At 44.4% G+C, this 26,156-nt stretch overlaps 1 protein-coding gene across 7 annotated transcripts in view; it reads left to right on the top strand.

Moving 5' to 3' along the window:
• UBR4 (ubiquitin protein ligase E3 component n-recognin 4) overlaps positions 1-26,156 on the top strand; it is a 111,861-nt gene that overhangs the window by 78,803 nt on the left and 6,902 nt on the right. For all 7 annotated transcript variants that reach the window (XM_044996083.1, XM_044996086.1, XM_044996085.1 and 4 more), the window contains 25 exons: positions 506-596; positions 997-1,081; positions 1,490-1,617; positions 2,422-2,551; positions 3,635-3,792; positions 4,844-4,953; positions 6,026-6,167; positions 7,500-7,581; positions 8,168-8,341; positions 8,918-9,039; positions 9,486-9,683; positions 9,808-9,888; positions 12,331-12,418; positions 13,152-13,279; positions 13,767-13,874; positions 14,350-14,469; positions 15,252-15,442; positions 15,687-15,860; positions 16,506-16,605; positions 17,207-17,425; positions 17,999-18,112; positions 19,310-19,452; positions 20,122-20,247; positions 21,417-21,611; positions 23,821-24,045. In XM_044996083.1, the coding sequence (XP_044852018.1) occupies positions 506-596; positions 997-1,081; positions 1,490-1,617; positions 2,422-2,551; positions 3,635-3,792; positions 4,844-4,953; positions 6,026-6,167; positions 7,500-7,581; positions 8,168-8,341; positions 8,918-9,039; positions 9,486-9,683; positions 9,808-9,888; positions 12,331-12,418; positions 13,152-13,279; positions 13,767-13,874; positions 14,350-14,469; positions 15,252-15,442; positions 15,687-15,860; positions 16,506-16,605; positions 17,207-17,425; positions 17,999-18,112; positions 19,310-19,452; positions 20,122-20,247; positions 21,417-21,611; positions 23,821-24,045 (3,432 nt within the window). The remainder of the gene's footprint in view (positions 1-505; positions 597-996; positions 1,082-1,489; positions 1,618-2,421; positions 2,552-3,634; positions 3,793-4,843; positions 4,954-6,025; positions 6,168-7,499; positions 7,582-8,167; positions 8,342-8,917; positions 9,040-9,485; positions 9,684-9,807; positions 9,889-12,330; positions 12,419-13,151; positions 13,280-13,766; positions 13,875-14,349; positions 14,470-15,251; positions 15,443-15,686; positions 15,861-16,505; positions 16,606-17,206; positions 17,426-17,998; positions 18,113-19,309; positions 19,453-20,121; positions 20,248-21,416; positions 21,612-23,820; positions 24,046-26,156) is intronic.

The raw sequence follows: 26,156 nt of genomic DNA on the forward strand, positions 1-26,156 counted from the left end.
GCTCTGGGAAGCTCTGTACTTGTGGTGGTGTATGAGTTCACACATACTCCTACTTGTAATAAGATTGTTCCTAGTGGTTTTAGTGGACATCCTGAACTCGATTTCTGCCATTTACACTGAATTTCTGTGGGTCAACATTTTCAAAAGTAACCACAGTTTTTGAGTGCCTCAGTTTGAGATGGCGTAAGCGTGTTTTTTAGAAGGCACTCAGTATTTCAGCAGGAGTTTTGGATGCTCAGCACTTCAGAAAATCGGGAACAGGGTCTCCCAAGTTTTGGCATCCTAAATAAATTACTTTGAGAGTTGGACATTAGTATGTCTTTGCCTCAGTTTCCTCCTCTGTAGAAGTTGATTTATAAGTTGTGGTCTTATGTCAGAAAAGTGCTGATTTGGACAGGCTTGCTATAAATTTTAGATGAACCACACTGAAATGAGAGGCGCTTTGTGTATCTGAGAAATGTCTGCAAGCAGCATTTAATAGTATTTACTTTGCTTCTGAAATCAGAGACAATCCAGAGGCCACACAACAAATGAATGACCTAATAATCGGGAAGGTTTCTGCAGCTCTGAAAGGACACTGGGCAAACCCTGATCTGGTGAGGAACTCCAGCATTTTACTATTTCTCCCCTACCCCTCTCCAATGGCCTTTTGATTCTAATAATTGATTTCAGTAAAGTGGCATTCCCAATCAATCCATAGTCGAGGGCATTTCTGTCTTGGTAGGCGCTATGACACAGGCTGGAGTCAAGCATAACATGACGTGATGGTGGGCTAGCTTCCCCGCTCAGCATTGCCAATACATCTCAGTCCTCACTTTTAGCACTCTATCCTGGGCGCCTCTCAAACAGATTACCAGTCATCTCAGATAGAGGCTTTGAGTTGAGATCGCCAAAATTAGTGTACCCCGAACCCCAGCCTCCAGATATTGAAGAAGCACCAAGGACTGTACTCTGTCCCCGAGCCTTTGTAAAGCTTTGTACCTTTTTCCATTGCAGGCTAGCAGCCTCCAGTATGAAATGTTACTGCTAACAGATTCCATCTCTAAGGAGGATAGCTGCTGGGAGCTGCGACTGCGCTGTGGTACGTTCAAACAGCTAATAAGGGAGTTTAATTTAAAAAGCATGAGTTAGGTGACTGAAAATGGGAAATTCCTGATACAGTGTAGTAATCCTAGCACAGATGAGCTGGTAACTGGGGTCAGTAGTGGGGGAGTCAGCTGTGGGCTTTATGGGGGCAGTATATACAACAGGAGAGCTGGGAGGAGAGCATGGAGAGGGTAGAACTAGAGGCAAAGGGAAGTGGGATCTCTTTCCTATCGCGGGCACGTTTCTCTCCATGAGAATGTGATGGCTCAACCCAAGGGTATGAGATCTTGTCTTCTGTTGAAGACTCTTGATTTGTGTATATGGCAGTAGTACCTCTTCCAGGGATTTTCTTAGCCTTACTGCATACTCGTTCATGGCATTAATCCCTGTGTCCTCCTTTCAGCTCTCAGCCTCTTCTTGATGGCAGTGAACATTAAAACTCCTGTAGTTGTTGAGAACATCACCCTAATGTGCCTGCGAATTCTACAGAAACTGATCAAACCGCCTGCTCCAACCAGCAAGAAAAACAAGGTACCTCCCTTGACACTTCGGACTGAGCAAAGAGACAGTTAGCTGACTGAGATCTGAGACACAGTCGTGTGTGTCAGAAAAAAAATACCATATGTACGGGTTTCCTGTTCCTGGTCACTGCTGCTCTAGAAGCACAAGACCACATGCGGTGGAATCCAGTGACGGGGTGGATATATCTAACGGTCTCTCCACTTTCTCCTGCACAGCTTTAAGATGCATAGAAAGAGGGCCCTCAAGGCAATGACTGTTACTTTATACAGGTTCTTACAGCACTTGTACTTGCTTCAAAAAAGCTAGGTAATCTATTGATTTTTATCTCAACTGAACGTTTGTACATGTAGAGCTGTAACAAGTTTAGACCAAAAATTGATCAACTTCTCTGTGTGACCCGTTCACAACTGGAGCATGTGTCACGACCCTGGTGTCTTACTTGGATTGTCCGATATCAGACGTGGGATACGGAACTCCATAGCAGTATCAGCCTTTTACATTAGAATAAAGCATCTTCATTTAAATGATAGGTCATCAGTGTCATGGGCAGAAAGCAGGGGATGTACACAGATAGCTCAGTATCATTTGCACTGAAGTAAAGTGGTCTAAACTTACATAATTGAAACTAGCGTTCTGATTACATCGAACACAAACCTTGCTGCTATAGTTGCCTCTCCTCCTGTGGAGAGCTGTGTTTTACCAATCCATTGTGCAGGCATGTCTGATTGTTCTGCCACAGGAATAGTTCGTCTCAGGAACAAAATTTGCTTTTTGAGGCTGTCACAGACTTGAGGCTTTCCCTTTGCTTCCTAGGACATCCCTGTCGATGCTCTCACCACTGTTAAACCTTACAGCAATGAGATCCATGCTCAGGCTCAGCTCTGGCTCAAGAGGGACCCCAAAGCATCATATGAGGCCTGGAAAAAGTGCCTCCCTGCTCGAGGTAGAGTCCTGTCCTTTTACTTCTCTTTTCTAAATGGAGTGAAATTGTGCAGAGAACATTTGTATGTGGCCAGGTTTGAGTGCTGACCTAGTTAGCGGGTCCTAAAACTGCTGCCTGTCTCCTTCCCTCTTGTTCACAGCTGATATAATCTCTGCTCTTCTACTTCAGCTGCAGAACGGGCAGACTCAGCGCTGCCATCTCCGAGGAGCTGCTAGGCCTGTAGCTCAACCCCTGAGCTGAGAGTGTTCTTGGAATAAAATCAGACATTGGAGGCAATATGGTGTAATGGTGGGAATACAAGGTTGGGCCCCAGGACTGAGTTCTACGTCAGGCTCTGCCACTGACTAACTTTGTGGCCTTCGGCAAGGCACTTAATCTCTCTCTGCCTCAGGCTGTCTATAGAATGGGTTGATACCACCTCCCTTATAGGGCTGTTGTGATGAATAATTGTCTGTACATCATTAATTCTGAAAACTCCATCCCTTCGTAATATAAATTACAAAATCTCAAGGCTCATGTGCTGAGCAGTTCCCAGTTTACCAATGTGATTATCAATGTACAGTATGATTATAATATGCAGGACTCACCTAGTGTAACACATTAATGCAACTTGGGTACTTAAAGGGCCAGCTCTGTGCCTTGGTATCAGCACATTGCAGTAACATGAGAGGAATTGGCGTTCCGGACTCCTTCAGACCTGACACAGGAGTGCTGCAGAGGCAGTGGGCACACTCTCTGGGAACATCGGAGGGAAGTACTACAGAAATCCTCACAGCCAACTCGAGAGCAGTACTGATGAGTTCCCAAGGAAGTCATGTGTTGCATTTCTTGGCCAGAGGGAAGGTTGGCCCAGTGGAGGATTGAAAATGGCAGCGGAAGGGAGCACAGGAGGATTCCCGGTGCTCCTAGAGGGGTTTGGAGGGTTCCAGCAGGAAAAAGAAACAGAACTACATGGAATCCTCTATTTTCTCAAAGCAGGGGGTTGTATTCACAGGGAAAGGGAACTCTTTGAGCTTCTCTGCACAAGGTGTGTTCATAGGGAGTGGGAGCTGACAGTTCCCTTAAGCTGTGTTGATATTGTAGGTACAGAAGCCAATGGGAAAGCTCCCGGCAGAACTGAGCTTCGCCAGCTCTACTTGTCAGAAAAGTATGTTTGGAAATGGAAACAGTTCATGAGCCGCCATGGGAAGAGAACCTGCCCTCTGGATCTCAAACTGGGACATAACAACTGGTTACGACAGGTAAACATCCTGGAGGCATCCAGTACACAACCCAAGAATTGTAGCATTCTTAATCATTGATGGTTTTTATCTCACAGCTCTACAACTGGTTATTGGTAGTGTCTCTTCAAGCAAGCCATGAGGTGTCAAAGGAGCTGTGGTTTGGAGACACTGTGCCCACTGCAACCTTTATGCGAGTGGGGTCGTTGTTGGATAGCTGAAAGAAAAGGGGTGTTGCCCTTTTAAGGGCTCCTTTATAGCAGATTGGGGTTAGGGGGAAAGCTTTCAAGAATGAACAGGAAGGGCAGGAAGCAGCTGGAGCTGGGACAGGACAAGGTCTCTGCATTGCCCTTCCTGCTGACTGAAAGAGTGGGATGGTATTTATACCCCTGCAGACCTGTAGAGGCCCTGCTGACTGACTGGCACACACAACCTCCCCTAGGGCTGGGTCTATGAAAGTGCCATTTAAAAACATAACTCCCAGCTTTCTGCCTTCTTTTAAAACTCTCTGGACCTTTGAGTGACCTTGTGATCACCACTGACTTTTTCCTGTCCAATCACTACATTTTGGTTACCATTTGTTTCAAGAGTCCTGAACTGAACCCATCAGCTGGCATTGAACAGTGCGAGGTAGCTTGTTTTCTGTGTTAGTTCTGTGTGGCTTAGCATTCTGCCTACAGTGATCTCACACCTCACCACATTTTGGAGCAAGAAAGATTCAAATCAAATCTAAAGGCTTGTCTGCAAAAACGCTTTGTTCCCAGCAAGCTTGGGTGTCAATCTACTCTGTACTAGCTTGCTACACAGTAAGTGTCCATGTGGATGCTGCTGCCACGCACCAAAAGTTCTCTTGTGCTCTTTGATTTACACTGCTTTGAAACAGTGTAGATTTTTACACCATAGCTTGCTGCAAAGTAAGTGTTCATGTCGACAATCCCTAGGTCTCTGGCATGGCAATACAGAGCACTACTGCTAGGCCACCAGTTGCCACCATGTTGGTCTCATTTTAGTGACTGTCACTGGTTTACCTATCCACTGCCAATGACATCATGTTTTAATTTCCCCACCTTAGGTACTGTTTACTCCTGCAACCCAAGCTGCCAGGCAGGCTGCATGCACTATTGTGGAAGCTCTGGCTACCATCCCCAGCCGGAAGCAGCAGGTCCTCGATCTCCTTACCAGGTATCTCACAAGGTGCTTAGCTTTGTAGCATCAGAGTGAATCACATAATTTGATTTTTCTGATTCCCACTAGAACTTGCACATCACTCCTTTAAGAATTCTCACCACAATCCCTAGAGTACGTCTCCCCTGGGCATTTACTGCTTTACAGGAGCAGCACTTAACCCTGGTAGAGCTGGTATTGGGGAGAAAAAGCACAAATGGGGAAAGGCAGGCTCCTTACAGCTCTTCTCCTACCTTGTTTCTCTACCATGTATCACAGTTACAAGGTGAACCATGCCTGAGATCCCTTTCAGTTCCTCTCAAGTGCTGCACCCCTTAGGTGACAGGCCCAACTTCCTGATCCTCGCTGTGGGTGGAACCACGTAGTCCAGCCACTCTCGGTCTGGATCCTCTGGGCCATTCCCCATCCATGTTAATGTGACTAGCTCAGCTGCATTGGACACCTGTAAGCCTTCAAAACAAAGCATTATTTGTTCTTTCCCCCAGAGGTACAATGTGCACAGGGCAATGGGTAAAATCAATAAGAGTCTTATGCCGTAATCGATCCTTGCCAGGTTTTATAAGTTCCCCTCAGCTAATCCCCATCTCTGGGAGAAACGGACCATCCTGCTCGCAGCATGCTCTCTCTTTGTGTTCCTTTGTCAGCCTGTCAGCTTCCACTGACACTCTCTGGCCAGCCTCTCTGTCCACTCAAGCACCAACCTTTTCTGATCCTCTAATGGTTTGGTGTGTTCCCTTTGAGCTCTCTCTTCCCAGCCTTGGCAAAACAGCTCTGTCACCAGGGTTGGAGTTGAGGAGTTGCTTCTTCACAGCTATAAACCTGGCTATTGTTTGGAGTATTTATTGGGATGCTCCTTATCTAGGCCATTATTTTACCATTCTTATTTGGTTCCTTTAACAACCCCTTTTGAGCTAAGTCCCTGACAAGTAACCCATCATAAACACACACAGGCATGCACCATATTTATAAAAAAAAAAATTATAGCTATTTCCCAGGGTGCTGCCCCATCCTTAAGTTCTGAGTGCTTCTTGTCACTAGGAAGCAGTTAACTTCTGTTTCCCTGTGTTAGCTACTTGGATGAGCTGAGCATTGCTGGAGAGTGTGCTGCCGAGTACCTGGCTTTGTATCAGAAACTCATCAAGCCCGCCCACTGGAAAGTCTACCTGGCAGCAAGAGGCGTTCTGCCCTACGTTGGCAACCTCATCACTAAGGTACGGATCTGTAAGAAGGAAGCAAAGTAAATAGTACGAGGAAGCTGGTGCCAGCCTTGCCATAGGTGCTGACTCTGTGGGTGCTCACTCTGCACCCACTGGCAGCCAAACTCCCCTCACCCCCCCAAGCGCACTGCATTCCCGCTCCTCCGCCTACCTCCCAGCGCTTCCCCCTCCAGCCGCCACCAAACAGCTGTTTGGGGGTGGGCTGTGAGGGAAGGGGAGGAACGGGGAAAGTGTCATGCTCAGGGGAGGAGGCAGGGCTGGGGTGGCGATTTGGGGAAGGAGTTGGAATGGCGATAGGACAGGGGTGAGAAGGGGCGGGGCTGCATGGAAGGGGTGGAGTGGGGGCAGGTGCAGGGGTGGTCGAGCACTCAGGAGAAAGCAGAGAAGTCAGCACCTGTGAACCTTGCAGCTCCCCTCAAGCCCCACAATGTCAGTCTCCTCACCTGGTTTCTGCGCTCTAAGAGCTGCGCCCATTTGCTTTTGTGCATGATTCCGAATTTCTCTTTCCTCCCCATGGTATCAGTTGGATAAGGTTGGTATTTCTGAGCTGATGCCTATCACTATGGGCAGAAATGGCTTATAGTAATTCTTAACCCCAGCTGCTCCATGCCTCGATGTGAGCTGGCCACGTCCCTTTATTTAAATATTCCACAGGCAACTGTGCCAAGGAGCAAAAATGTCTGGTACATTGACTTGGCAGCAGCTCTGTGCCAAAATACCATGTCCTGGCTGACGGACTGAGAGGCTCAGAGAGCAACTAGTGACCGCAGAGCAGAAGGATTAGGTCTGCTCCAGTTCCTCCAGCATGAACTATGGGCTGTTTGGAGGGAATGTTTTTACGTTACAGTTTTCAATTCGGGTTTCAGCAGCCCTTGATACTCAAGTTTATTGCAGTGAAATCCAATCCTAGACCATAGCAAACACTACTAGAAGTTGAAGAGGCTGAATAAAATGTTACAGGCACAGTTATGTACAATACCCCAGCTGTGCAATGGAACATACCAGGTGCATCCTGACATCACATCATTCGTAATGAACAATGCCAGCACAGCGTGTGCGGTGGTTGACCAACAGAGAGATGGGTAATAGAATGAGATGAGTAAGTGGAAGAGAATAGGAATACAGCTTGGGCACCAGTGGACAGATTGTCGTCTTTCTTTGTTCTGCAGTTCTGGCTTTTACATAGCCAGCCCCAGTCCTCTACTGTGTCCGTTAAAAACATGGTGTTTTTGCTTTGCGTCTGCTGAGCACAGATCAGCCGGTCATTCCTGGCACCTGTAGTTTGCTTTGCTGCTTTGTCATGTAGATGGTGTTTGTTCTTTTTAGGAAATAGCTCGTTTACTCGCCCTGGAAGAAGCCACACTCAGCACTGACCTGCAGCAGGGATATGCCTTGAAAAGCCTCACAGGTACCTAGTTGCACCCCCATATAATGGTCACATATTAAGATCTGCAGCATGGTTCACTGCATTTCAAAAGCATGTAGTGGTGTTTCAAACTGTCCCCCAATGTAGGTGTAAGTGTTAGTACAGTCATTCACCTGCATATCATCAGAGCTGGCTTAAACATAGGAGGCCAGGGGAGTAGCCAAGAGAAAAGAGCCACTGTGGAACTGCCAGTCCCTTCTCAGACACACTCCCTAGGCTGGAGAAAAGAGCCCCCAAACCCACACACAAGTGGAGTTCGGTGAGAAATTTATAAGCCCCACACTTGGGAGATTGATTGCTCCCATCGCTCTCCTCTTTTCTGATCACATTTGGTCTTGCATACAAGCCATCCCTATCCCAAAAATGGGCCCGTCTTTTCACCCTAAATCTTTTGGCTTATATAGGAGTAGGCTGGGTAAGTAACAGAGTGGACACCAGGAGTCACTGCAGGCCATTTCGTTTTCTTGTTCCCTTCGCAGGATAGTTCTAGATTTGCTGGCCATGTGTAATTCATAGCTAAAAAAGCAAATAGAGTCCCCTGGTTCCTGAATCTCTCCTGTTTTTGTAGGCCTTCTCTCTTCCTTTGTGGAAGTGGAGTCCATCAAACGACATTTCAAGAGCCGTCTCGTGGGCACAGTCCTGAATGGCTATCTCTGCCTGAGGAAGCTGGTAGTGCAGAGAACAAAGCTGATTGACGAGACCCAGGACATGCTGCTGGAGATGCTGGAGGATATGACAACAGGTAGAGACAACTGGGTTCCAGGGATCCTGACTATAGGTCACCTGAGAAGACAAGACCTGTCATGCAGCCCCACAAAGGAACAACTTCAAGGACCCCACAACAGGGATTTTCATGACTTTGGCCACCACATCATGTTGGTTTTAAAGCACATCCTACAACATTTCAAAACTATGGCATGATATATACTAGCCATGGGGTTACAAACACTAATGTAGGTCAATGGTTCCATCACCTCCCTCCCTTCATCATGTAATAAACTTAGCAAGCAGAGCCCCTTGCCATTCCTGGCCACACGGAAATTTTAAAGAAAATGCCTGTAAGAGACCTTTATTAATCCCCAGGAATTTCGTGCTTTGTTATGAAAGGATGATTTTCCTGTGGCACTAGCATGCAAAGAGGTTTTCTGGTTACCATGAACCCATAGCGATTTCCCCAGCTATGTTAAACAGATACTTTTCAGAAGAGAGGTAGCCTTGAAGTGTGCTACTTACTGCAAGAGGAGGTGGTGTATATGTTGGGCTAAAAGGAGCCCACTGAAAACTTAGATTAATATGAAACGCTCCCTTCTCTTTGCAGGCACAGAATCTGAAACAAAGGCGTTTATGGCAGTGTGTATTGAAACTGCTAAACGCTACAGCCTTGATGACTACCGGACTCCTGTCTTCATCTTTGAAAGACTTTGCAGTATTATCTATCCTGTAAGTGAGCAGATACCTGCAGTCATTTGCAGGTCTTGTATACATCCTCAGAATGAAACAAGCTTGTCAAAATAGTCAAAGTAGTTGTTTACACTTCAGCAGAACCGATCCCAAAGCTGTGCTGACTCCACTGATTTTTGGTTTGACGTTAACCAGTGTAGAATTGTACTAGTGTGCTGTCCCCATTCTGGGACCCGATACCAGTGCTGGGTTCCTGTGCCATTGCTGAGCAGGTGAGAAGCCTGAGGCTTGACCTTAGTGTGCAGTGGGGAATTTGCTTACAGAAGATGATCTGGTATTATCAGGTCTCCTCCAAAGTCTGTAGGCACAGCAGCGGGAGCTAGTGATTCTACCGTCTTAGAGAAAATCCTGGTAATGGCTATGAGGATAAGAGAGACGTGTTTAGGGAAATCTTCACCCACTCTCCCTTTGCTTTTGCTCTTAAGGAAGAAAATGAAGTGACTGAGTTCTTTGTAACACTGGAGAAAGATCCCCAGCAGGAAGATTTCTTGCAGGGAAGGATGCCAGGGAACCCCTACAGCAGTAATGAGCCGGGCATTGGGCCGCTCATGAGGGACATCAAGAACAAAATCTGTCAGGACTGCGACCTCGTGGCTCTCTTGGAGGATGACAGTGGAATGGAGGTGAGAATGCACAACTGCTGACCGCATGCTGAGAAACATGGGAGCAGGTTTCTGGTCAGGGCTGGTGATCTGCATCAGTGATGTAGTGTGAGCTTGTGCTCAGACTTTTTATTTCCCCTTTCAGCTTCTGGTGAACAATAAGATCATCAGCTTGGATCTGCCTGTGGCTGAGGTCTACAAGAAGGTCTGGTGTCCCACCAATGAGGTATGTGCTTGTGGCCCCCTGCTCTGTGTTTTAAAACAATACCAGATGGGGTCAGCTTTTCCCTCTGGTGCCTGGTTGCTCAAGATCTCTCCAGGCACTCATTTGGGAACTGGAAAGCACCTCTGTTACTCATCCCTGCAATCCTGGTGGCTTAGAAGCACATAACACTGACTCAGCTAAGAATAGTGACTATGTTGTGCTTATGCATTTGCAGAAATCTGAGCTGCCTTCTCAGACAAGGACTCTTCTGACCCTTCCTTTAAAAAACAGCTGCATTTTATGTGACTGCCTTTCAAGGTTCACTTCACACTCCATCTGCACATGGCAGCTTGATTATATGTATCGCCTGGGACACCAGATTGCTCTGTTATTCTGCATTTCAATGTCTGTGCAGAAAGAGTATCTGATATCAATAGTATTTTATACTGCTGTAGTGCCTTTCATTTAAGGATCTCCAAGAGCTTAAGACATTAATTCTCACAATGTGTCTTTGAGGTGATGGCAGGTATTGCCCCATTTTAGTTCTGCAGAAAAAAGACAATGAGTTTAAGGGACTTGCCCAAGCTGTCACAGCAGGAAGGAGTTTGTTCTCTGTTCTATTTCCACTCTGCAGTCAGCCAACTGTGACACCTTGGGCACCTGTCAAGAGGTGTCTGCCTTGTTTGTGAGAGTTTAGTTTAGTGGATAGCACTAAAAAGGAAGCTGTCGGTGTACATCTTGCATGCAGAAAATATGTGCCTTACTGCTCATGCTAATAGCACTGGAGATTATTAAGGCTAACTGAGTTTTTAAAATCTTATTTTATATTTCTTGTTTATGCACAGTTTACTCTTTGCATTTTGCTCACCTTGGACAAGAAAACTTGACTGGTCATTTTCACTTTCTGATCTCAGTGTTTTATCTCACAATACTGCTGTGGCAGATTCAAATAAATCCTGTTTTCTTTGAAATAATACCAGTGCCTAGCTCATATGCAGTATAGTGCTGTTCATTTGGGGCAGCACCTCTGATCAGGCTTGTGAGTAAAAACCTTTGTGGTGCAAAATCAAGCCTGAAGCTAGTTGATGGTCACCTTTTTCCATTAAGAAGCAGCACTGGTTGGGGAAATGAGTTCTGATCTTTATGGTGCATGTGAGCTGCCAAAAAAGCAAGGCTGAATATTCCATGTGCTCCCCTCAGACCTCTTTTATGTAGTCAGCATTTGGAAGTGCTGTTTGTGTGCGACGTTCTTCTGTAGCCAGAGTATTGCTTTCCCAGGATGCACTGCTGGATGAGAAAGGCTGAGTTTGTTCAGCATTACTGTCACTAACAGCTTTCATCTGTCTTCCTTTGTGTGCATCGCTCCACAGCACTTCTGGAGCTCCATCTTGCGTTCCCTAGGAAATAGACAGGCTCACAAGAAGCTAACCTCAGGCCTGTTTTGTTTCCCTTGTCTCTCTCACTAGCTTTTTTTTGTTCATCTGCCATTTTACCAGGGCCCCTGTGGTGTTAATTGCTGGTCTCTAGCATGGCCTTTGAGCAGATCTTCCCCCAGGGTTTTCCCTGTGCTTATGTATTTGCTATGACATTAAGCACTGCTTATTCCACATTAGGCTTAGTGCGCTCTCTGACAGGTTTTTTTTCTCAAGGTCTCCTGTTCCCAAAGCTACGGGTTTTTTCCTTCTTTGTATTCAGAGCTATAGTGTTAAAATGATAAGTTCGGTGATACACACTGAGCCAGTGTTTTCTGGCTGGAAATGCATCCTGCTACCTGACTCCCTTCCCGCAGGAAGGGGGCAGCTAGTCCTTTACGGTGTTTGCACACTTCCCAGTACCCTTTTTTACTTAAAGCTCATCAAAATGCCATTTACTCTTTTCTTCTTCATTTCCCATTGCTCGGAGACTTGTTTGTTTAAAAACACCAGTCTAATTAGCCTCTCTTTCTCCCTGATTTATTGGGCAACACCCCATCCAGTTTATTTACCAGTCTTTTCTAGGGTTGTGCTATGGAATCAGCCGAGAAGGTTGATTATAGAGCAGGTACCCTCTCTGAGGACATACATGTCTCATCACCCCCCTTCTTCTTGGCTGTGTCTTTCACTGATGTGATACCAACGTGCAGCCTGTTACTAAAGGAATCTGTCGTGAAGGCAGGTGATGTAAGGGAGAACTGTTAATTAGACATACAACTTGGTAATGGGCCTTGTTAGGAAACAGAATAGACTAAATGATGGTTTAGTGGGGTTTTATGAGGATGGGGTTTTGGAGAGAGTCTAGAAAAGATAAAAAGTGGAGAAATGAGCCATTGCAAGAATTTCCCTGCATTACCTTCTGTTTTGGGGTGAAAGGAAACTGAGGCTTAAATGTCTGTCATCCCCTCTAAAGGAAACATCATTGGACTACTGGACATTTTCAGAGACACCAGCATAGCAAACATGACACTTGTCTAATTCTTCTCCCCAGGGGGAGCCAATGAGGATCATTTACCGTATGCGAGGGTTGCTAGGAGATGCGACTGAAGAATTCATTGAGTCGCTGGACTCCACTACAGGTAAGGCATTTGTTCCTTAGAAACTGGAATTAGATTTGGAGGGTGGGGCTCACTACAGAAGTGTGGCACCATTAACCTTACAGCACTGAGCTTATTTGACTGACAAACATTTATTTTGCTATATTTACCTCCTGTGCCAGGAATAGATTAAATAATCAACACTGTCTTATAATATCAGTGTGGGTACTTATATAGCCCCCCTCATTGTAGTATCTGAGCACGTCATAAACATGAATGAATTTATCCTCTCAATCCCCGTCTGAGTTCAGAAAGTCCCATTTCCATTTGATAGAGATGCAGAGAGATTAAGCAATTTGCCCAGTATCTCACAGGAGATTTGTGGCACTGTTTGGAATCAAACTCAGTCCAGTGCTTTAATGACAAGACCATCTTTTATCTGACTTCAGACGTGCCTGATATTAGAGTAACTGTTTATATTGACCTTCAGTTCTGAAGTTAGTTGGTACACCGGAGCTTGTGGCCAGCAGCACTTTGGAGTTTTAGACTTCATCTTAGACGTGGAAGGAACTTGTGTGTCAAAATCCTTCTTTAATATTCTTGCTCATGGTAATTTTTCTCCCATTTGGCCCAACTGCTTAACTGTGACCGTAGCTGGCATTGGCAATTGTAGCTTAATCTCCATTTTTACTTCAATGCCTCTCTCCTTATGGGCAGCTGTATAGTCCTGGTGCTGTCGCTGCCTCCCTTCTGTCATAGTCTTTCTTTCCTGTAGATGAAGAGGAGGATGAGGAAGAGGTTTATAAAATGGCCGGTGTGATGGCGCAGTGTGGAGGCCTGGAGTGCATGCTGAACCGACTGACTGGAATCAAGGATTTCAAACAAGGCCGACATCTCTTGACAGTGAGTCTGAGCAACTCATGGCAAAGAGACTGTGTGTGGTAGAGTCAATCCATAAGCAGTCAGGAACGCTCCTCCTTTTAGAATAGCTGCCTACCAACTGCAGTCCTGTACAGCAGCTCACATATTGCAGCAGAGTTTAAATTCACTAATCCATGTCTAGTAAAATTATAGCAGTTTCCTCCTTTCTCCTTGTCCCCTTTTAATCCCCTCTGGTAACACTTCTTCGGAATAAGCCTTTGAAGTCTGTGGGAGTTGAGGGCACTGAGCAGTTTGCGGGATCAGGCCCCAGGTTGTTAGCATGACTGTTTTATGTTTTAGAGAATCTTACTGGAAAATCTTGGGGTTAATGTTTTTGGAGAGGTCCCATCTTGTGCTTTCCAAGGGGTTTTGGAAAGTTAACTAGAATGTTCGGAGCTTTTAAGTTCGCTTACATCCTGCCAGCCCTTTCGTGGATATCTTGTAGGTTACAGTCTCTGTTTCTTTGAAGGTGCTGCTAAAACTGTTCAGCTACTGTGTGAAAGTGAAAGTGAACCGTCAGCAGCTGGTCAAACCTGAGATGAACACTTTGAATGTCATGCTGGGAACTCTGAATCTGGTAAGGAGGAATTCTGGCCTACAGTGGATTTTGGTACCCTTGGCTCACCTTTTGCTGGATGGTAAATCATACCCAAAGCCAACAGTGTAGTTTGATGGTGGCATCAAGAACACAAATTCGGAGTTAGTATAGAGACCGTACCTTTGGGTGATTAGCGGCGTTATCTGGAGAGTAGCATTCCAGGTAACACAACTTTTTATCCACACCTTAGCTGAGATCACATTTGTGTCCTTCCTCAGTAATGAAACAGGATCCTCTTGCACAAATTTACCAGGACTTCTGAAAATTTTTCATCTGCTCAGTTGTATTTAAGATACCCAAAATTTCAGTCATACGTGCTTCATAGCAACCAAAAGAGAGCTTAAATATCCTCTCAGTGCTGGTCTAAGCTAAGGACTATCAGCCCTATTTTCCCTCTGTCATCTATTAGTGATAGCAGTTGGTGCTGTAGTGACTAATGTCATCTTCTGTGCAGGCCCTGGTAGCTGAGCAGGAGAGCAAGGACAGTGGCGGAGCAGCTGTGGCAGAGCAGGTGCTTAGTATCATGGAGATCATATTGGATGAGTCTAATGCAGAACCACTGAGTGAGGACAAGGTGAGTGTTTATTCTGGGTGCCACAGAGAGGGAAATACTGACTGGAATCCAAGGCTTTTAAATGTCTTGTTCAGTGGTTCAGACCTTCCGCGGTCTGTAAAGGAGTCTAAGCTGTGCCATCAAACACGATAATATTTGGCAGATTCCGTGTTGGTAAAGATTGTGTTGGGGACAGAAGGAGGAAGTGCAACATTGAATCAAAAGCATTGTAAGATTCCTACCAGACTCCTTTGCATTGTAAGGGTGCGTTGGGTCAGAGTGGCTGGATCAGCTGACAGGGAAAGAGGTGAATCTGCCTTGTCCTTTCGAGTGCCTTTTTATGAACTCTGAAACCACACTCAGTTTTCTGAATAACTGGCAATGTGAACTATGTGGTTACACCAGAAACACTGAGAAATGGGGCTTCTCTCCCTCCCCTGAGGGTACCATTAGCCCAGTGGATCTGGTAGAACTACTATTGCGTGAGTCAGACCTCCTTTGGGCTAGGGTTAAATTGTTTCGACATGAGAACATTTTAACAGCAGTTGCAGAAAGCCAGGTATTGATTAGATGGGTTGATACAGCTGTTCCATTAGACACCTGGAAATGTGCTAAAAATGCAGTTTCTCCGTGACCACGAGACTTCTACTTTTGCTGTCTTTGTTCTTTATCACGCTGTCTTACTGAGATCCAGAAGCTCTGATTTCCTCCGGATAGGGAACAGTCAGTAAACCACTGGAATAGGAGGATTTTCCTGAAGCCTATAGATTAATCCTGAACATAAATCGTTCTCCTTTTTGCAGGGTAACCTCCTCCTTACCGGTGACAAGGATCAGCTGGTAATGCTGCTGGATCAGATTAACAGCACTTTTGTCCGCTCCAATCCCAGTGTTTTGCAAGGCCTGTTACGCATCATCCCTTATCTGTCCTTTGGGGAAATGGAGAAAATGCAGATCCTGGTTGATCGATTCAAGCCCTACTGTAACTTTGACAAGTACGTTTTGTCATGTCAGCAAAGAGCACCAATTAAATAAAAATTCTTAATAAATCAGCATCCTTGATGCTCCCGTTAGTCTAATGGATATTTGCAGGAGAAGAGGAGTCTGGTTGGCGGGTGGGAGTTCTGAAGAGCTTATCTGGGCTGATGTGTTTTTGTTACTCTGCAGAGTGAACCATTATATCTGCTGGGTTCTTAGGGGAGAGCCCTAAATTCACTGCTGTTTCCTCTTGCCACTCAGGTATGATGAGGAACACAGTGGAGATGATAAAGTTTTCCTGGACTGTTTCTGTAAAATAGCAGCTGGCATAAAGAATAACAGCAACGGGCATCAGCTGAAAGATCTCATCCTCCAGAAAGGGATTACACAGAATGCACTCGACTACATGAAAAAGCATATCCCCAGTGCAAAGAAGTAAGGGTAACTTTGTGGTGTGTTGTGTGGTAACCATGTGTATCCTTATTTCATCATCACCAAATGGAATGGTCTTCCAAGGAGAGGGTCAGGACTTCCATCCCTGGAAAGATTTAGACTCTGAATCCCTGGTGAACGAACTCTTGAGGGGACAGAACTACAGTGGTGGCACATGTGGATTAAATGACCTAAAGTCTCTCTCAGCTCTAAGCGTGGTTACTCAGATGCACCAGTTGGCCTCATTTCCTGGCTGAATCTTATCCACCACCCTGAAACAGAGCGCTCACATTGAGGGTTATCTCATAGGCCTAAAACAAAACCTGAAGCTAACAACTGAATGAGGAGCTGGCTGATAGTGTGTGCAGTGTGGAGGAGGGAGTGTGAATGTCATTTCAGTTACCATATTAAGGTTTTATAAATAAACATCGAAAATTTAAACTAAGTATTTGAGCTCAGACAGGAGGGAACAAAGTAGCCCTTCTGGTTGTAAGTTTGTGATCTGTTTGTGTGGAGGGGATGAGGGAAGGATGGCCATCTTTCCTAGAAGCCTGTATAGTGCAAGCTGGCTGTTGGCTGGAAGCTAGATACCTTTTGGTGCTGCCGATTATCTTTCAGCGGCTGTATGTTTTTGCCTTCTCTCTGTAGTTTGGATGCAGACATATGGAAGAAGTTTTTATCTCGTCCAGCACTTCCTTTCATCCTGAGGCTCCTTCGAGGGCTCGCCACACAACACCCTGCCACACAGGTAAGGAGACAGTCTTGGAAATGGATCAGGAAGCAGGTGGCTGGCATGTATCTGAGAGCTTATATGGTGTCTGTAGCTAGATCAATCTTTTCATAGTAGTACTGTGGTTGAGTTTAGAGAGCAATGTTGTTCTCATACCCAGTTGATCCATTAGTTTAGAAAGAACTATTGGATTAACTATGCCCATTGAAGTAGAGAGAGTCTGACTAAGTACTGTCTGGTTCTCGTAAGCTCAAGATCGTTCTTTTCTGTTAAATTTTCCAGTTCCTTTGAAGTGCAAGGTAGAAGTATAGACTATGGCTGTGGTGGGTTTCCCATGGTCTAGGTATTTTATGGGCTTCACTTCAGTAGCTTATATGACAAACTCCTTTTAGCTCTTGGTTATGCAGTTTTAGGGCATGATACAGGTGCATTGTGGAAGACTGAGACACCAGGCTTGGGCGCCTGTAGCACTGCAGTGAATTACTCCCCTTAAAACGCTTGTAGTGGCCTAAAGCTCTAACTAGTCAATCAGTGACTGCTGCAGGCTGGGTTAGATGAAATAGTTCGGGTCTTGCTCACACTTTTCCTGAAGAAGCTGCTGTATTTTAATCTCTAACAGGTACTAATAGGCACAGACTCTATTACAAACCTGCACAAATTGGAGCAAGTGTCCAGTGACGAAGGTATTGGGACGTTAGCTGAGAACCTGCTGGAGGCACTAAGGGAACATCCAGAGGTGAACAAGAAGATAGATGCAGCCCGAAAGGAGACACGTGCAGAGAAGAAGCGCATGGCCATGGCAATGAGGCAAAAAGCCTTAGGCACTCTGGGAATGACGGTAATGCCTATCCACAGTAATGGATTCCAATGGTCTATGGTGGATGTCGTATTCCTGTCTTGCTAAAAATGCTAGAAGAATTTTTTTTTAGTGCAAGACAAATGTTGAGTGACCAGAGCTCCAGCCACATGGTCTTTGCATGACTTTTGGAAGAGTGAAGGTCATTTACCTGTCTCAGGGTGGGAAATCCTTTAGCCCTCTGAAGTTTGGGAGCTCCAACTATAGCAGTGTTATGCCTGCAAGAGTCCACTGACCATACTTTTGTCACCTAGTGTTCAGTATATAACAGCTTTCCATGCGCTGGTGGCTGCCTTTTGTAATATAGAACTGCAGAAATCTCTGAGGTCCGAAAATATTATAAATCTGACTTAATCTTGATTGGTAACACTCAGTAGCAAGATTATGGGAGCTTCCCAATTCTGCTCAGACGTCTGTGATAGCTGTACAGCTTGAGCAGCATTCTGTGCTCCAGTGTTCTCTGCTTCCGGTAACTAAGATGCTCTGATATTTAGCAAATATAAATTCCTCACTGGTTTTATTCTCCTAGTATGTTTGACTTGTTCTCTCTTTCAGACGAATGAAAAGGGCCAGGTGGTGACAAAGACTGCACTCCTCAAACAGATGGAAGAGCTGATAGAAGAACCAGGACTGACCTGCTGTATCTGCAGGGAAGGATATAAGTTCCAGGTACAGCAGAACCAACAGCAGGAAAGCCCTAATTTGACATGAGGAAAATGACCAGTGTGCGCCCTAGTGCCTGACAGAGACTTGATGCAGTGACACTGTAGGGCCAGGTGATCTCAGGTTTTGTTCCTGGGATCAGTAGTTCTCTGCTGAACTTTGGAAATGAGGCTGGTACTCGTTAAATCTCTTCTCTGGCTTCCCCTCACCATCTGCATGAAACTGAGCTGGTTGTCCCTGTACAGCTTAGCTCCTGTGTGTCTAATTCTGAAAGAAAAAGGGGATGAGATGTTTATTTCCAGTAAGGAGTTAGGCTCCTGAAGATCTCATGTAGGGCCCAGCTTTAGTAACAATCCCTCCTGCACAGGTGCCGTGGAGGGGAATTGTACAAAAAATGCAAATACAAAAAACTCTTTGAAACCATAGCTAACCCCTAGTGAAGGGACCCACCTAGGTCATTCATTTACCTACTTGCAAGTCTTAATAATGGATTTTAATGTTACGTATCTTCTGTGGTTTGCTTCTACTTTCAGTATAAAGTGCAGGTTAGAAGTCTCTGCTCTTAGCTGGAGAGATGTAGGCTCAGCAGAATGTAATCTGCACCCATCTCTTCTGCTAGGAGCATGGTTTGCCAAGAGGCTTCTGTCTCCAATTTATAATGTAGTCCTAACTTCTTAATTGTCTCCATGATTCCCCTTCCCAGGTGGGAAACGTGAATTGGTGAGTAGATGCTTGGGAAAAGCTTGTTTGACCCTAATACCTTCCTATAGATATGGGCCAGTTAACTCTTGAATGAGTGGCAAACCACTCAATGCTTGCAGGTGCAAATATTTCATCTCTAAGGGCCTACGTAACTTGCAATATTGCAAAAATGGCAGATTCCGCAATATTAAGCTTCCAACCACAATTTTGAAAGCAGGATCCCCACCATGGGGGGCTGACAGTTGAAATCCTGGGGCTAAGAGCAGGAGCCTCTGCTGTCAGCCCTGGGCAGTTGACAGCGGGGGCCTCTGCCCCATTCTGTCCCGGACAGCCGACAGCAGAAAATAGCAGAAAAGCAATAATGGACTTTATTACCACAAATAATAAGGTCCATTATTACTTTTCCGTAATTTTCCATGGCTTGCCCGCAACTCATCTGCAATTTTTTGACAATTCAAGTAGGACCTTATTCATCTCTAATAAAGCTTTGGTTTGTTACAGCCTACAAAGGTTCTGGGTATTTACACTTTCACCAAGCGGGTTGCACTTGAAGAGTTTGAGAACAAGCCCCGAAAGCAGCAGGGATACAGCACGGTCTCACATTTCAACATTGTCCATTACGACTGTCATCTTGCAGCTGTGAGGTAAGGTCTGATCAGTCTCTTGGGTCACTGTGCTTGAACTTACCTATCGTGGTGCTTTGTATATGCATTTAATGTCCCTTAAGCATCCAACACAATACAAAATGCAACTCAGCACGAACATGCTTATCCAGAGATCATTGTTCCATCATCCATCCAACAGCTGCTGTCCTCCAACTTTATTATGGCCTCCTTAGTACGGTAATTTCAGACATTAACTAAAATCAGTGCATGGTGCTGTGAAGTTGGAAAGCACTGTTTATAAAGTGTGTTAATGGAACTAAGCAGCTATGGAGTGCCACCCTTTTCATTTACTGCTTAGAGTAATAACAAGGAGTCCACTGGTACCGTAAAGACTAACAGATACCCCCTGATGCTTAGAGTAATGGGAGGCAGCGTGGCCAGTGCTGGATTAGAACCCTGAGGTCTGGGTTCTAGTCCCATTTTAGCCATTGGCCTGCTGGGTGATCTTGGGTGATTCATGTTCCCTTTTTGTGCCTCAGTTTCCCTATCTGTAAAGTGGGGAGAATGATACTGACCTCCTTTGTAAGGCATTTTGAGCTCTATGGATGAAGAGCACTGTATAAGATCCAGGAGAGTGGGGTGCTGGTGGTATCAGACAAAGCTTAAATAATTGTAACCCCTCTGTGCATAACCTCTTTGTCAATACAGACTGGCTCGTGGCCGGGAAGAATGGGAGAGTGCAGCTCTACAAAATGCCAACACCAAGTGCAATGGTCTTCTGCCAGTGTGGGGGCCCCGTGTACCAGAGTCTGCTTTTGCAACCTGCTTAGCAAGGTGAGCATAGAATATTACTCTTAATGGTGGTTTGTATTCAAAATAGATGAGCTGGGGAGTTACTACATGTTAACAAGTTTGACTGTCAGCCCCAAGTGGAGTTTCCAGTGCTACAAACAACTAGGAGCCATTACTGATCACCAGAGTCTACACCACCCCCTGTCTATCGGTGACATTCCAAATTAAAGTACACATGTAACACATCATGCCGTCTTGCACAGACTGGTAAGGTAGAAGCATGAAAAACAAATCCTCCACTAGCTGAGCCCAAAATTATAATCATCATCATAGCAACCCTTAGGGTTAGTAAGCCCTGACTGCTGGCATTGCAGGGTTGGTAGCTGTCTCTGCTAAGAAATGCCGCTGGAGATTTTTGTACCTCTCTCCCAAAAAGAACCCGTCTCCAAGCACTGGTGTGTTAGTGATAGCTGCAATGAAGCTGTACGCAGCTCTCTCACTGAATTACTGAGTGTTTATTGACCTTTGAGTTTTGGCTCTGTTTTTAATCACTCTAAGACTTTGTTTGAATCTCCACTCTGCATTGTATTTTTAAGGAAGTTTAGTACTTGCAATTGGGCTGAATTGCTAGCAGTGGAAAGTAAAGGGAGGATAAAGTAGTTTCATCTTCATGCTGATGAAGTTCTCATCCTCTCTACTGAGATTATTAAGAAAGGGTACCAGTTGTGGTGGTGGTTTAGAGGACAAACCTGATTGACACCAACAAGTCAGTTGCATAGATTGAAAATCATTTACCATCTGACAGCAGTTTGGCAAACACTGCTGAATTCTAACCACTGAGCTTGGCCGGAAGAAGTCCGTATCCTATTACCAATTCCCTAAGCCATCTAGTCCTGTCCTTTGTATTTGTAATGCTGTGTTAGGTATTAGAATCAGTTGTACCTCTAGTCCATGTCAGCCAAGGAACCACATCCCAGGGCCTTGCAGTAGGGAAGCAGTGCTGATGCTTATGCTCAGGAAACCCACACAGAAATGGATTTGCCCAAGAGAGATGAAAGAGCTCCCTTTTCTGTGGTGTTAATCCAAGGGGGATGGTATTTGCATTTTAATTCTGAGCTCTGACTTGTTTGCAGTTTTGGAGTCGAATTTTGACCTGCATTCCCAAATGAGTGAATATATATGCAATATAATCTATTACTGTTTTTCCCCAGACACAACACATACCTCCAGGAGTGCACAGGCCAGCGGGAACCCACCTACCAGCTCAACGTCCATGACATTAAACTACTATTTCTCCGTTTCGCTATGGAGCAGTCATTCAGTGTGGACACCGGAGGAGGAGGAAGGGAGAGCAACATACACCTCATACCATATATAATTCACACTGTGCTTTATGTCCTTAACACGTCAGTATCTCTTTGTGTGTCTTAGCTGTATTTCCTCCTGTTAGTGACAGAGTGACTCTCCAAGGGCAGGTCTCCAAATGATAAATAGATGCACAGCTACCAGTGGAGTCTCCTGCTGGGTATTGCTGTGGGAGGTGGAAGCCTTAACCAGCTTGTTCGGAACAGGGGAAGAGGGAAAGGAGATAAATCTCTTAGCAGTAGCGGTGCAGTTCTGGAGTATTAAATGCTGAACAGTTGCATTCCAAGTTGACACTGGAACAGTGAACAGGAGAAATCTTGATCCTGAACCTAACATGCAGGATGCATTAGTGCTACAGTGCATACTATCTGGTTTACAAGGGAGGTGGTGATGGGAAAGTTTGGAAACCACATAAAAGGTTTAAAAGGAAATTAAGTAAATCCTTCTGGCAGGTTGTTACAGCTGTGTTTCACAGAAAACACAGCAGCTTGTGATCATGTAATTTGGAGACTGATTTAACAAAAGCAAATTCCATTCTGTGTGCAATAATTATCTCTACGTTGGACAAAGTTAAAGGGTTTTCCATTTATTAGAGATTAAAGGGATATTGTCAGGTTGTCATATTTTTGGTGAAAACCCCCCAGCGATTCCCTCACCTGTGTTTGTGAAAAATGTAAATCTACTTAAATTTTTCACCACTTCCCCTCTTTTTACCTCTGATCTTGGATAACAAACTAGTCTGTTTTGCTTCCAAGCTAGTTCTCAAGCACTAGCACTGTGGTTTGAGTTGCTGATACTTTAGTGAAATGTTTATACGTCTACATGGTCTGCTCCATTGGAATTTAAAAACAAAATAGAAACATTTCTATTGATTTTAGTTTATATAAAAGCTTATTTTTACAAAAGTTAAATTCCAAGCCCCGTTTGCGCTGTCAGTATGTCTAACTGCAGACACATGTAGACAGCCAGCATCTAAAGTGTCTCTAAACAAATGGGCTTGAGGTAATATTACATTACAAAGTATGGTGCACAAAAGTAAGGTCCATAGTCGTCCTATTTCACTAGCAAAGAGCAAAAGAGATATTAATTGGATAAGGCATCTTAGAAAACCGGTGTTAGAATCTAAGCCCTTTATTCCAGAGTCACTCCAAATCAAATGCAATGGAATCACAGCCTGTCTATCCCTGGAGCAGTCAACGCTTGGGCAGTGACACAATTTGTGTATTGCTTTTAATATCTTTTTCTCCACACTCCAGTGTGTGGTTTTTTTTCTTCAAATTCCCTTGGGAGAAGACAAATTAAGCTAATTATGTAATCATAGCTCTGCTTGGCAGCATTTGAAAGCCCTGCTGTGTTAGTTTGTATAAGAATGTGTTATACAGCCTGCTGAAATGATTCTTTTAAAGCAGTGTTTAACAGTCCTGCAGTTGCTGACCAACTAAGATCAGCTGTAGAGCGCAGCCAATGAGAAATGGACATACCATGGACAACCTACAGACAATTCATATCTGCTGGGGATACTGATGTATCACTCATTTGATTATAGGGGTTTGTTGTTAATTTCAAAATGCTGGGTAATACCTAGCAGGCAGCCTCCTTCTCATCAAATCAGTTTATTGGGTTGTAGCATTTTATGATCACTGGGTACAGGGCCCACGAATCTCTTAGCTCGGGTTGTCTGTACAGCTGAAGGCTGTGATATAGTTATGTTTTTGATTCCCTCATGAGAGTGGAATACAAAGGAGTGTTCATAAAGTGTATCTTTGTTTCTGATGTTGGTCTGTATCTTACCCTTGATTACTATAGAGAGGGATAAATAGCACAAACTAATACAAAGATCTAGCCATGGAAAAATCTATGGTTTAAGTGGGGTTAAGTGCTGCCTGTGGGATTGGTTATTTTAGCTCTTGTGGCTGGCATCTGATTCTTCCCCCGTGCCCCCAAAAGGGAAGGGATTTTTTTAATAAACATTGCCCTCTAGCGGAGAGAGAGGGTTGCCTTGGGAACCTTTCTGCTGCTTTGTACTGCTGGAGGGAAAAGCTAGTCTGCAACCACTAAGCGTGTGTTTGGGAAATCTGAGACGAAGGAGACGTTCTGGGGGGAAACGGACTCCAGTTAGGAAATAAAATGTTGGTTGGTTGGGTAGTGCTTCTCATACACACACATCTCAAAGTGCTTTATAGAGTACTGAGTTGCACATAGCAGAACACGCTGCCTGGGCTAGTTGTTCACTCTTCCCTTGTATTCCAGAACCCGAGCAACTTCCAGAGAGGAGAAGAACCTTCAGAGTTTTATGGAGCATCCCAAGGAGAAATGGGTGGAGAGTGCCTTTGAGGTGGATGGGCCCCATTACTACACAGTTCTGGCACTACACATCTTGCCCCCAGAGAAGTGGAAAGCCATGCGGGTTGAGATCCTCAGGAGGCTGCTGGTTATTGCACATGCACGTGTGGTGTCACCAGGGGGAGCCAGCAGGTCAGTAATCATCACCGCTTTGCCGCCCTTCCATTCACTCAGACGCTGCCCAGTGAACTTACTGGTGTTACCTTCCTAGTCGTTTGAGCTGCATAGCAACATGTCTGGTGTAGGGCTGTCAATTAATCACAGTTAACTCAAGCAATTAACTCAAAACAAATTAACTTGATTAAAAAAATTAATCACAGTTTTAGCCACACTGCTAAACAGTAATAGAATGCCAATTTTAAATGTATAAATATTTTTGGATGTTTACTATATTTTCAAATATATTGATTTCAATTGCAACACAGAATACAAAGTGTGCAGTTGCTCACTTGATATTTTTTATTACAAATATTTCCACTATAAAAAAAATAAACAAAAGAGATGGTATTTTTCAATTCACCTCATACAAGTACTGTAGTGCAATCTCTTTATTGTGAAAGTGCAGTTTAAACGTAGATTTTTTTTTTTACATAACTGCACTCAAAAACAAAACAATGTAAAACTTTAGAACCTACAAGTCCACTCAGTCCTACTTCTTGTTCAGCCAATTGCTAAGACAAACAAGTTTGTTTACATTTACGGGAGATACTGCTGCCCACTACTTATTTACTGTGTCACCTGAAAGTGAGAACAAGCACTGTAGCTGGCGTTGCAAGGTATTTACAGGCCAGATATGCTAATCGTTGGTATGCCCTTTCATGCTTTGAATTTTTGTTTCTTTTTTTACTATGATTAATTGTGATTAATTTTTTTAATTGTTTGACAGCTCTAGTCTGGTGCTAAACAAAGGAATATTTATTTTTTGGAATAGTCAAGATGAACCTTTTCTAAATATCTTTGTATTTAAATCCATGTGGATGGAGGCAGGCACATATATAATTAAATGCACTCGTTATGATGCATTTATGCACATGGAGTTTCTTCTGCTGTCTTTCCTATGGTCAGAATTGGTCCTGGTATCAATAGGTTAGATTAGTACACACAGATTTTTTCCCAGGGAGATTGCTTTTAATAGTATAACCTGCTTTACATATTCAGTCCCAAAGAATGTATCTGTTTCTAGGATGATCTCAATGAGAGGAGAATCAAGTAGGTGAGAACTGGGAAGTTACAATCAATGAGACAGCATTGTTGCTTTATGCAATAGTGCTGGCTAATTAGTGGGTGGTGTTGGGTGCTGCGGTGGTAACAGTTGGCTGTTTTATCAGAGCAAATCTGCTAAGAAGGCTGTGTGAAGGAATTAAAAGAAGGTTAGAACTCCTCTTTTATTTCCTTCTCTCCTAAAGGAAGCCGTTCAGTTTAACTTGTTGAACTGCAATTTAAGAAGCTGTCATCTGTAGCTCACTTAACTGACATGGTCCAAACCTATAATAACTATAACCAGAACATGAAAGATCAGGTCAGTGAAGCATTCAAGTGATCCTGACAAGTTTAGAAGGCTCAAAAATTGATCTAACTTTTCTCCTGAAACCACACCACAAAAGCAAATTATGCTTCCTTTAACAACCCCCCTACACAACCCCCCCCCCCCCCCCGCAACACACACACACAAGATTAACAATCAAGAATTGAGCAATATTATAACAACAAACGACTGCCCTGGCTTGATGGAAGAAAAATTGTTTGTTTCCAAGGCGGGGCCGAGAGAATTCAAATTGCAATTTCCAAAGGAGTCATTCTAAATAATAATTCATAATTAAGAATAAAATGATTCTATTTTGGGAAATGTCCATTAAGATGACTTATCAATCATTCTTCCAATGGTCTGTCCCATAATCGCATGCCTGGTAAAAGTCATTTAGGTGCAGCAGCACACAACACAGCAGACATCTAAAGAGTGTGTTTGAGTCATTTGAATAGCGTTGAAGCGGTCTTCTAGCCTTGCAAGGACATTAGTCCTCAGTATTGATTTCTTTGTTTCTGTTGTTCATGCTAAACCTACCCTTGATTCATGTCCACTATCCGTTTCCACCACTTCTGCTCTGGAGTTCTTGAAAAGTAGGTTACGGGTATGTCTACACTGCCCACGTTACAGCGCGGCCGCGGCAGTGCTGTGACCCGGGCAGTGTAGACACACTTTATCGCCGGGGGAGAGCTCTCCTGGCGATTTAAAAAAACAAAAT

Source organism: Mauremys mutica, chromosome 21 (assembly GCF_020497125.1).
Source record: "Mauremys mutica isolate MM-2020 ecotype Southern chromosome 21, ASM2049712v1, whole genome shotgun sequence".
Classification (NCBI taxonomy): Eukaryota; Metazoa; Chordata; order Testudines; family Geoemydidae; genus Mauremys; species Mauremys mutica.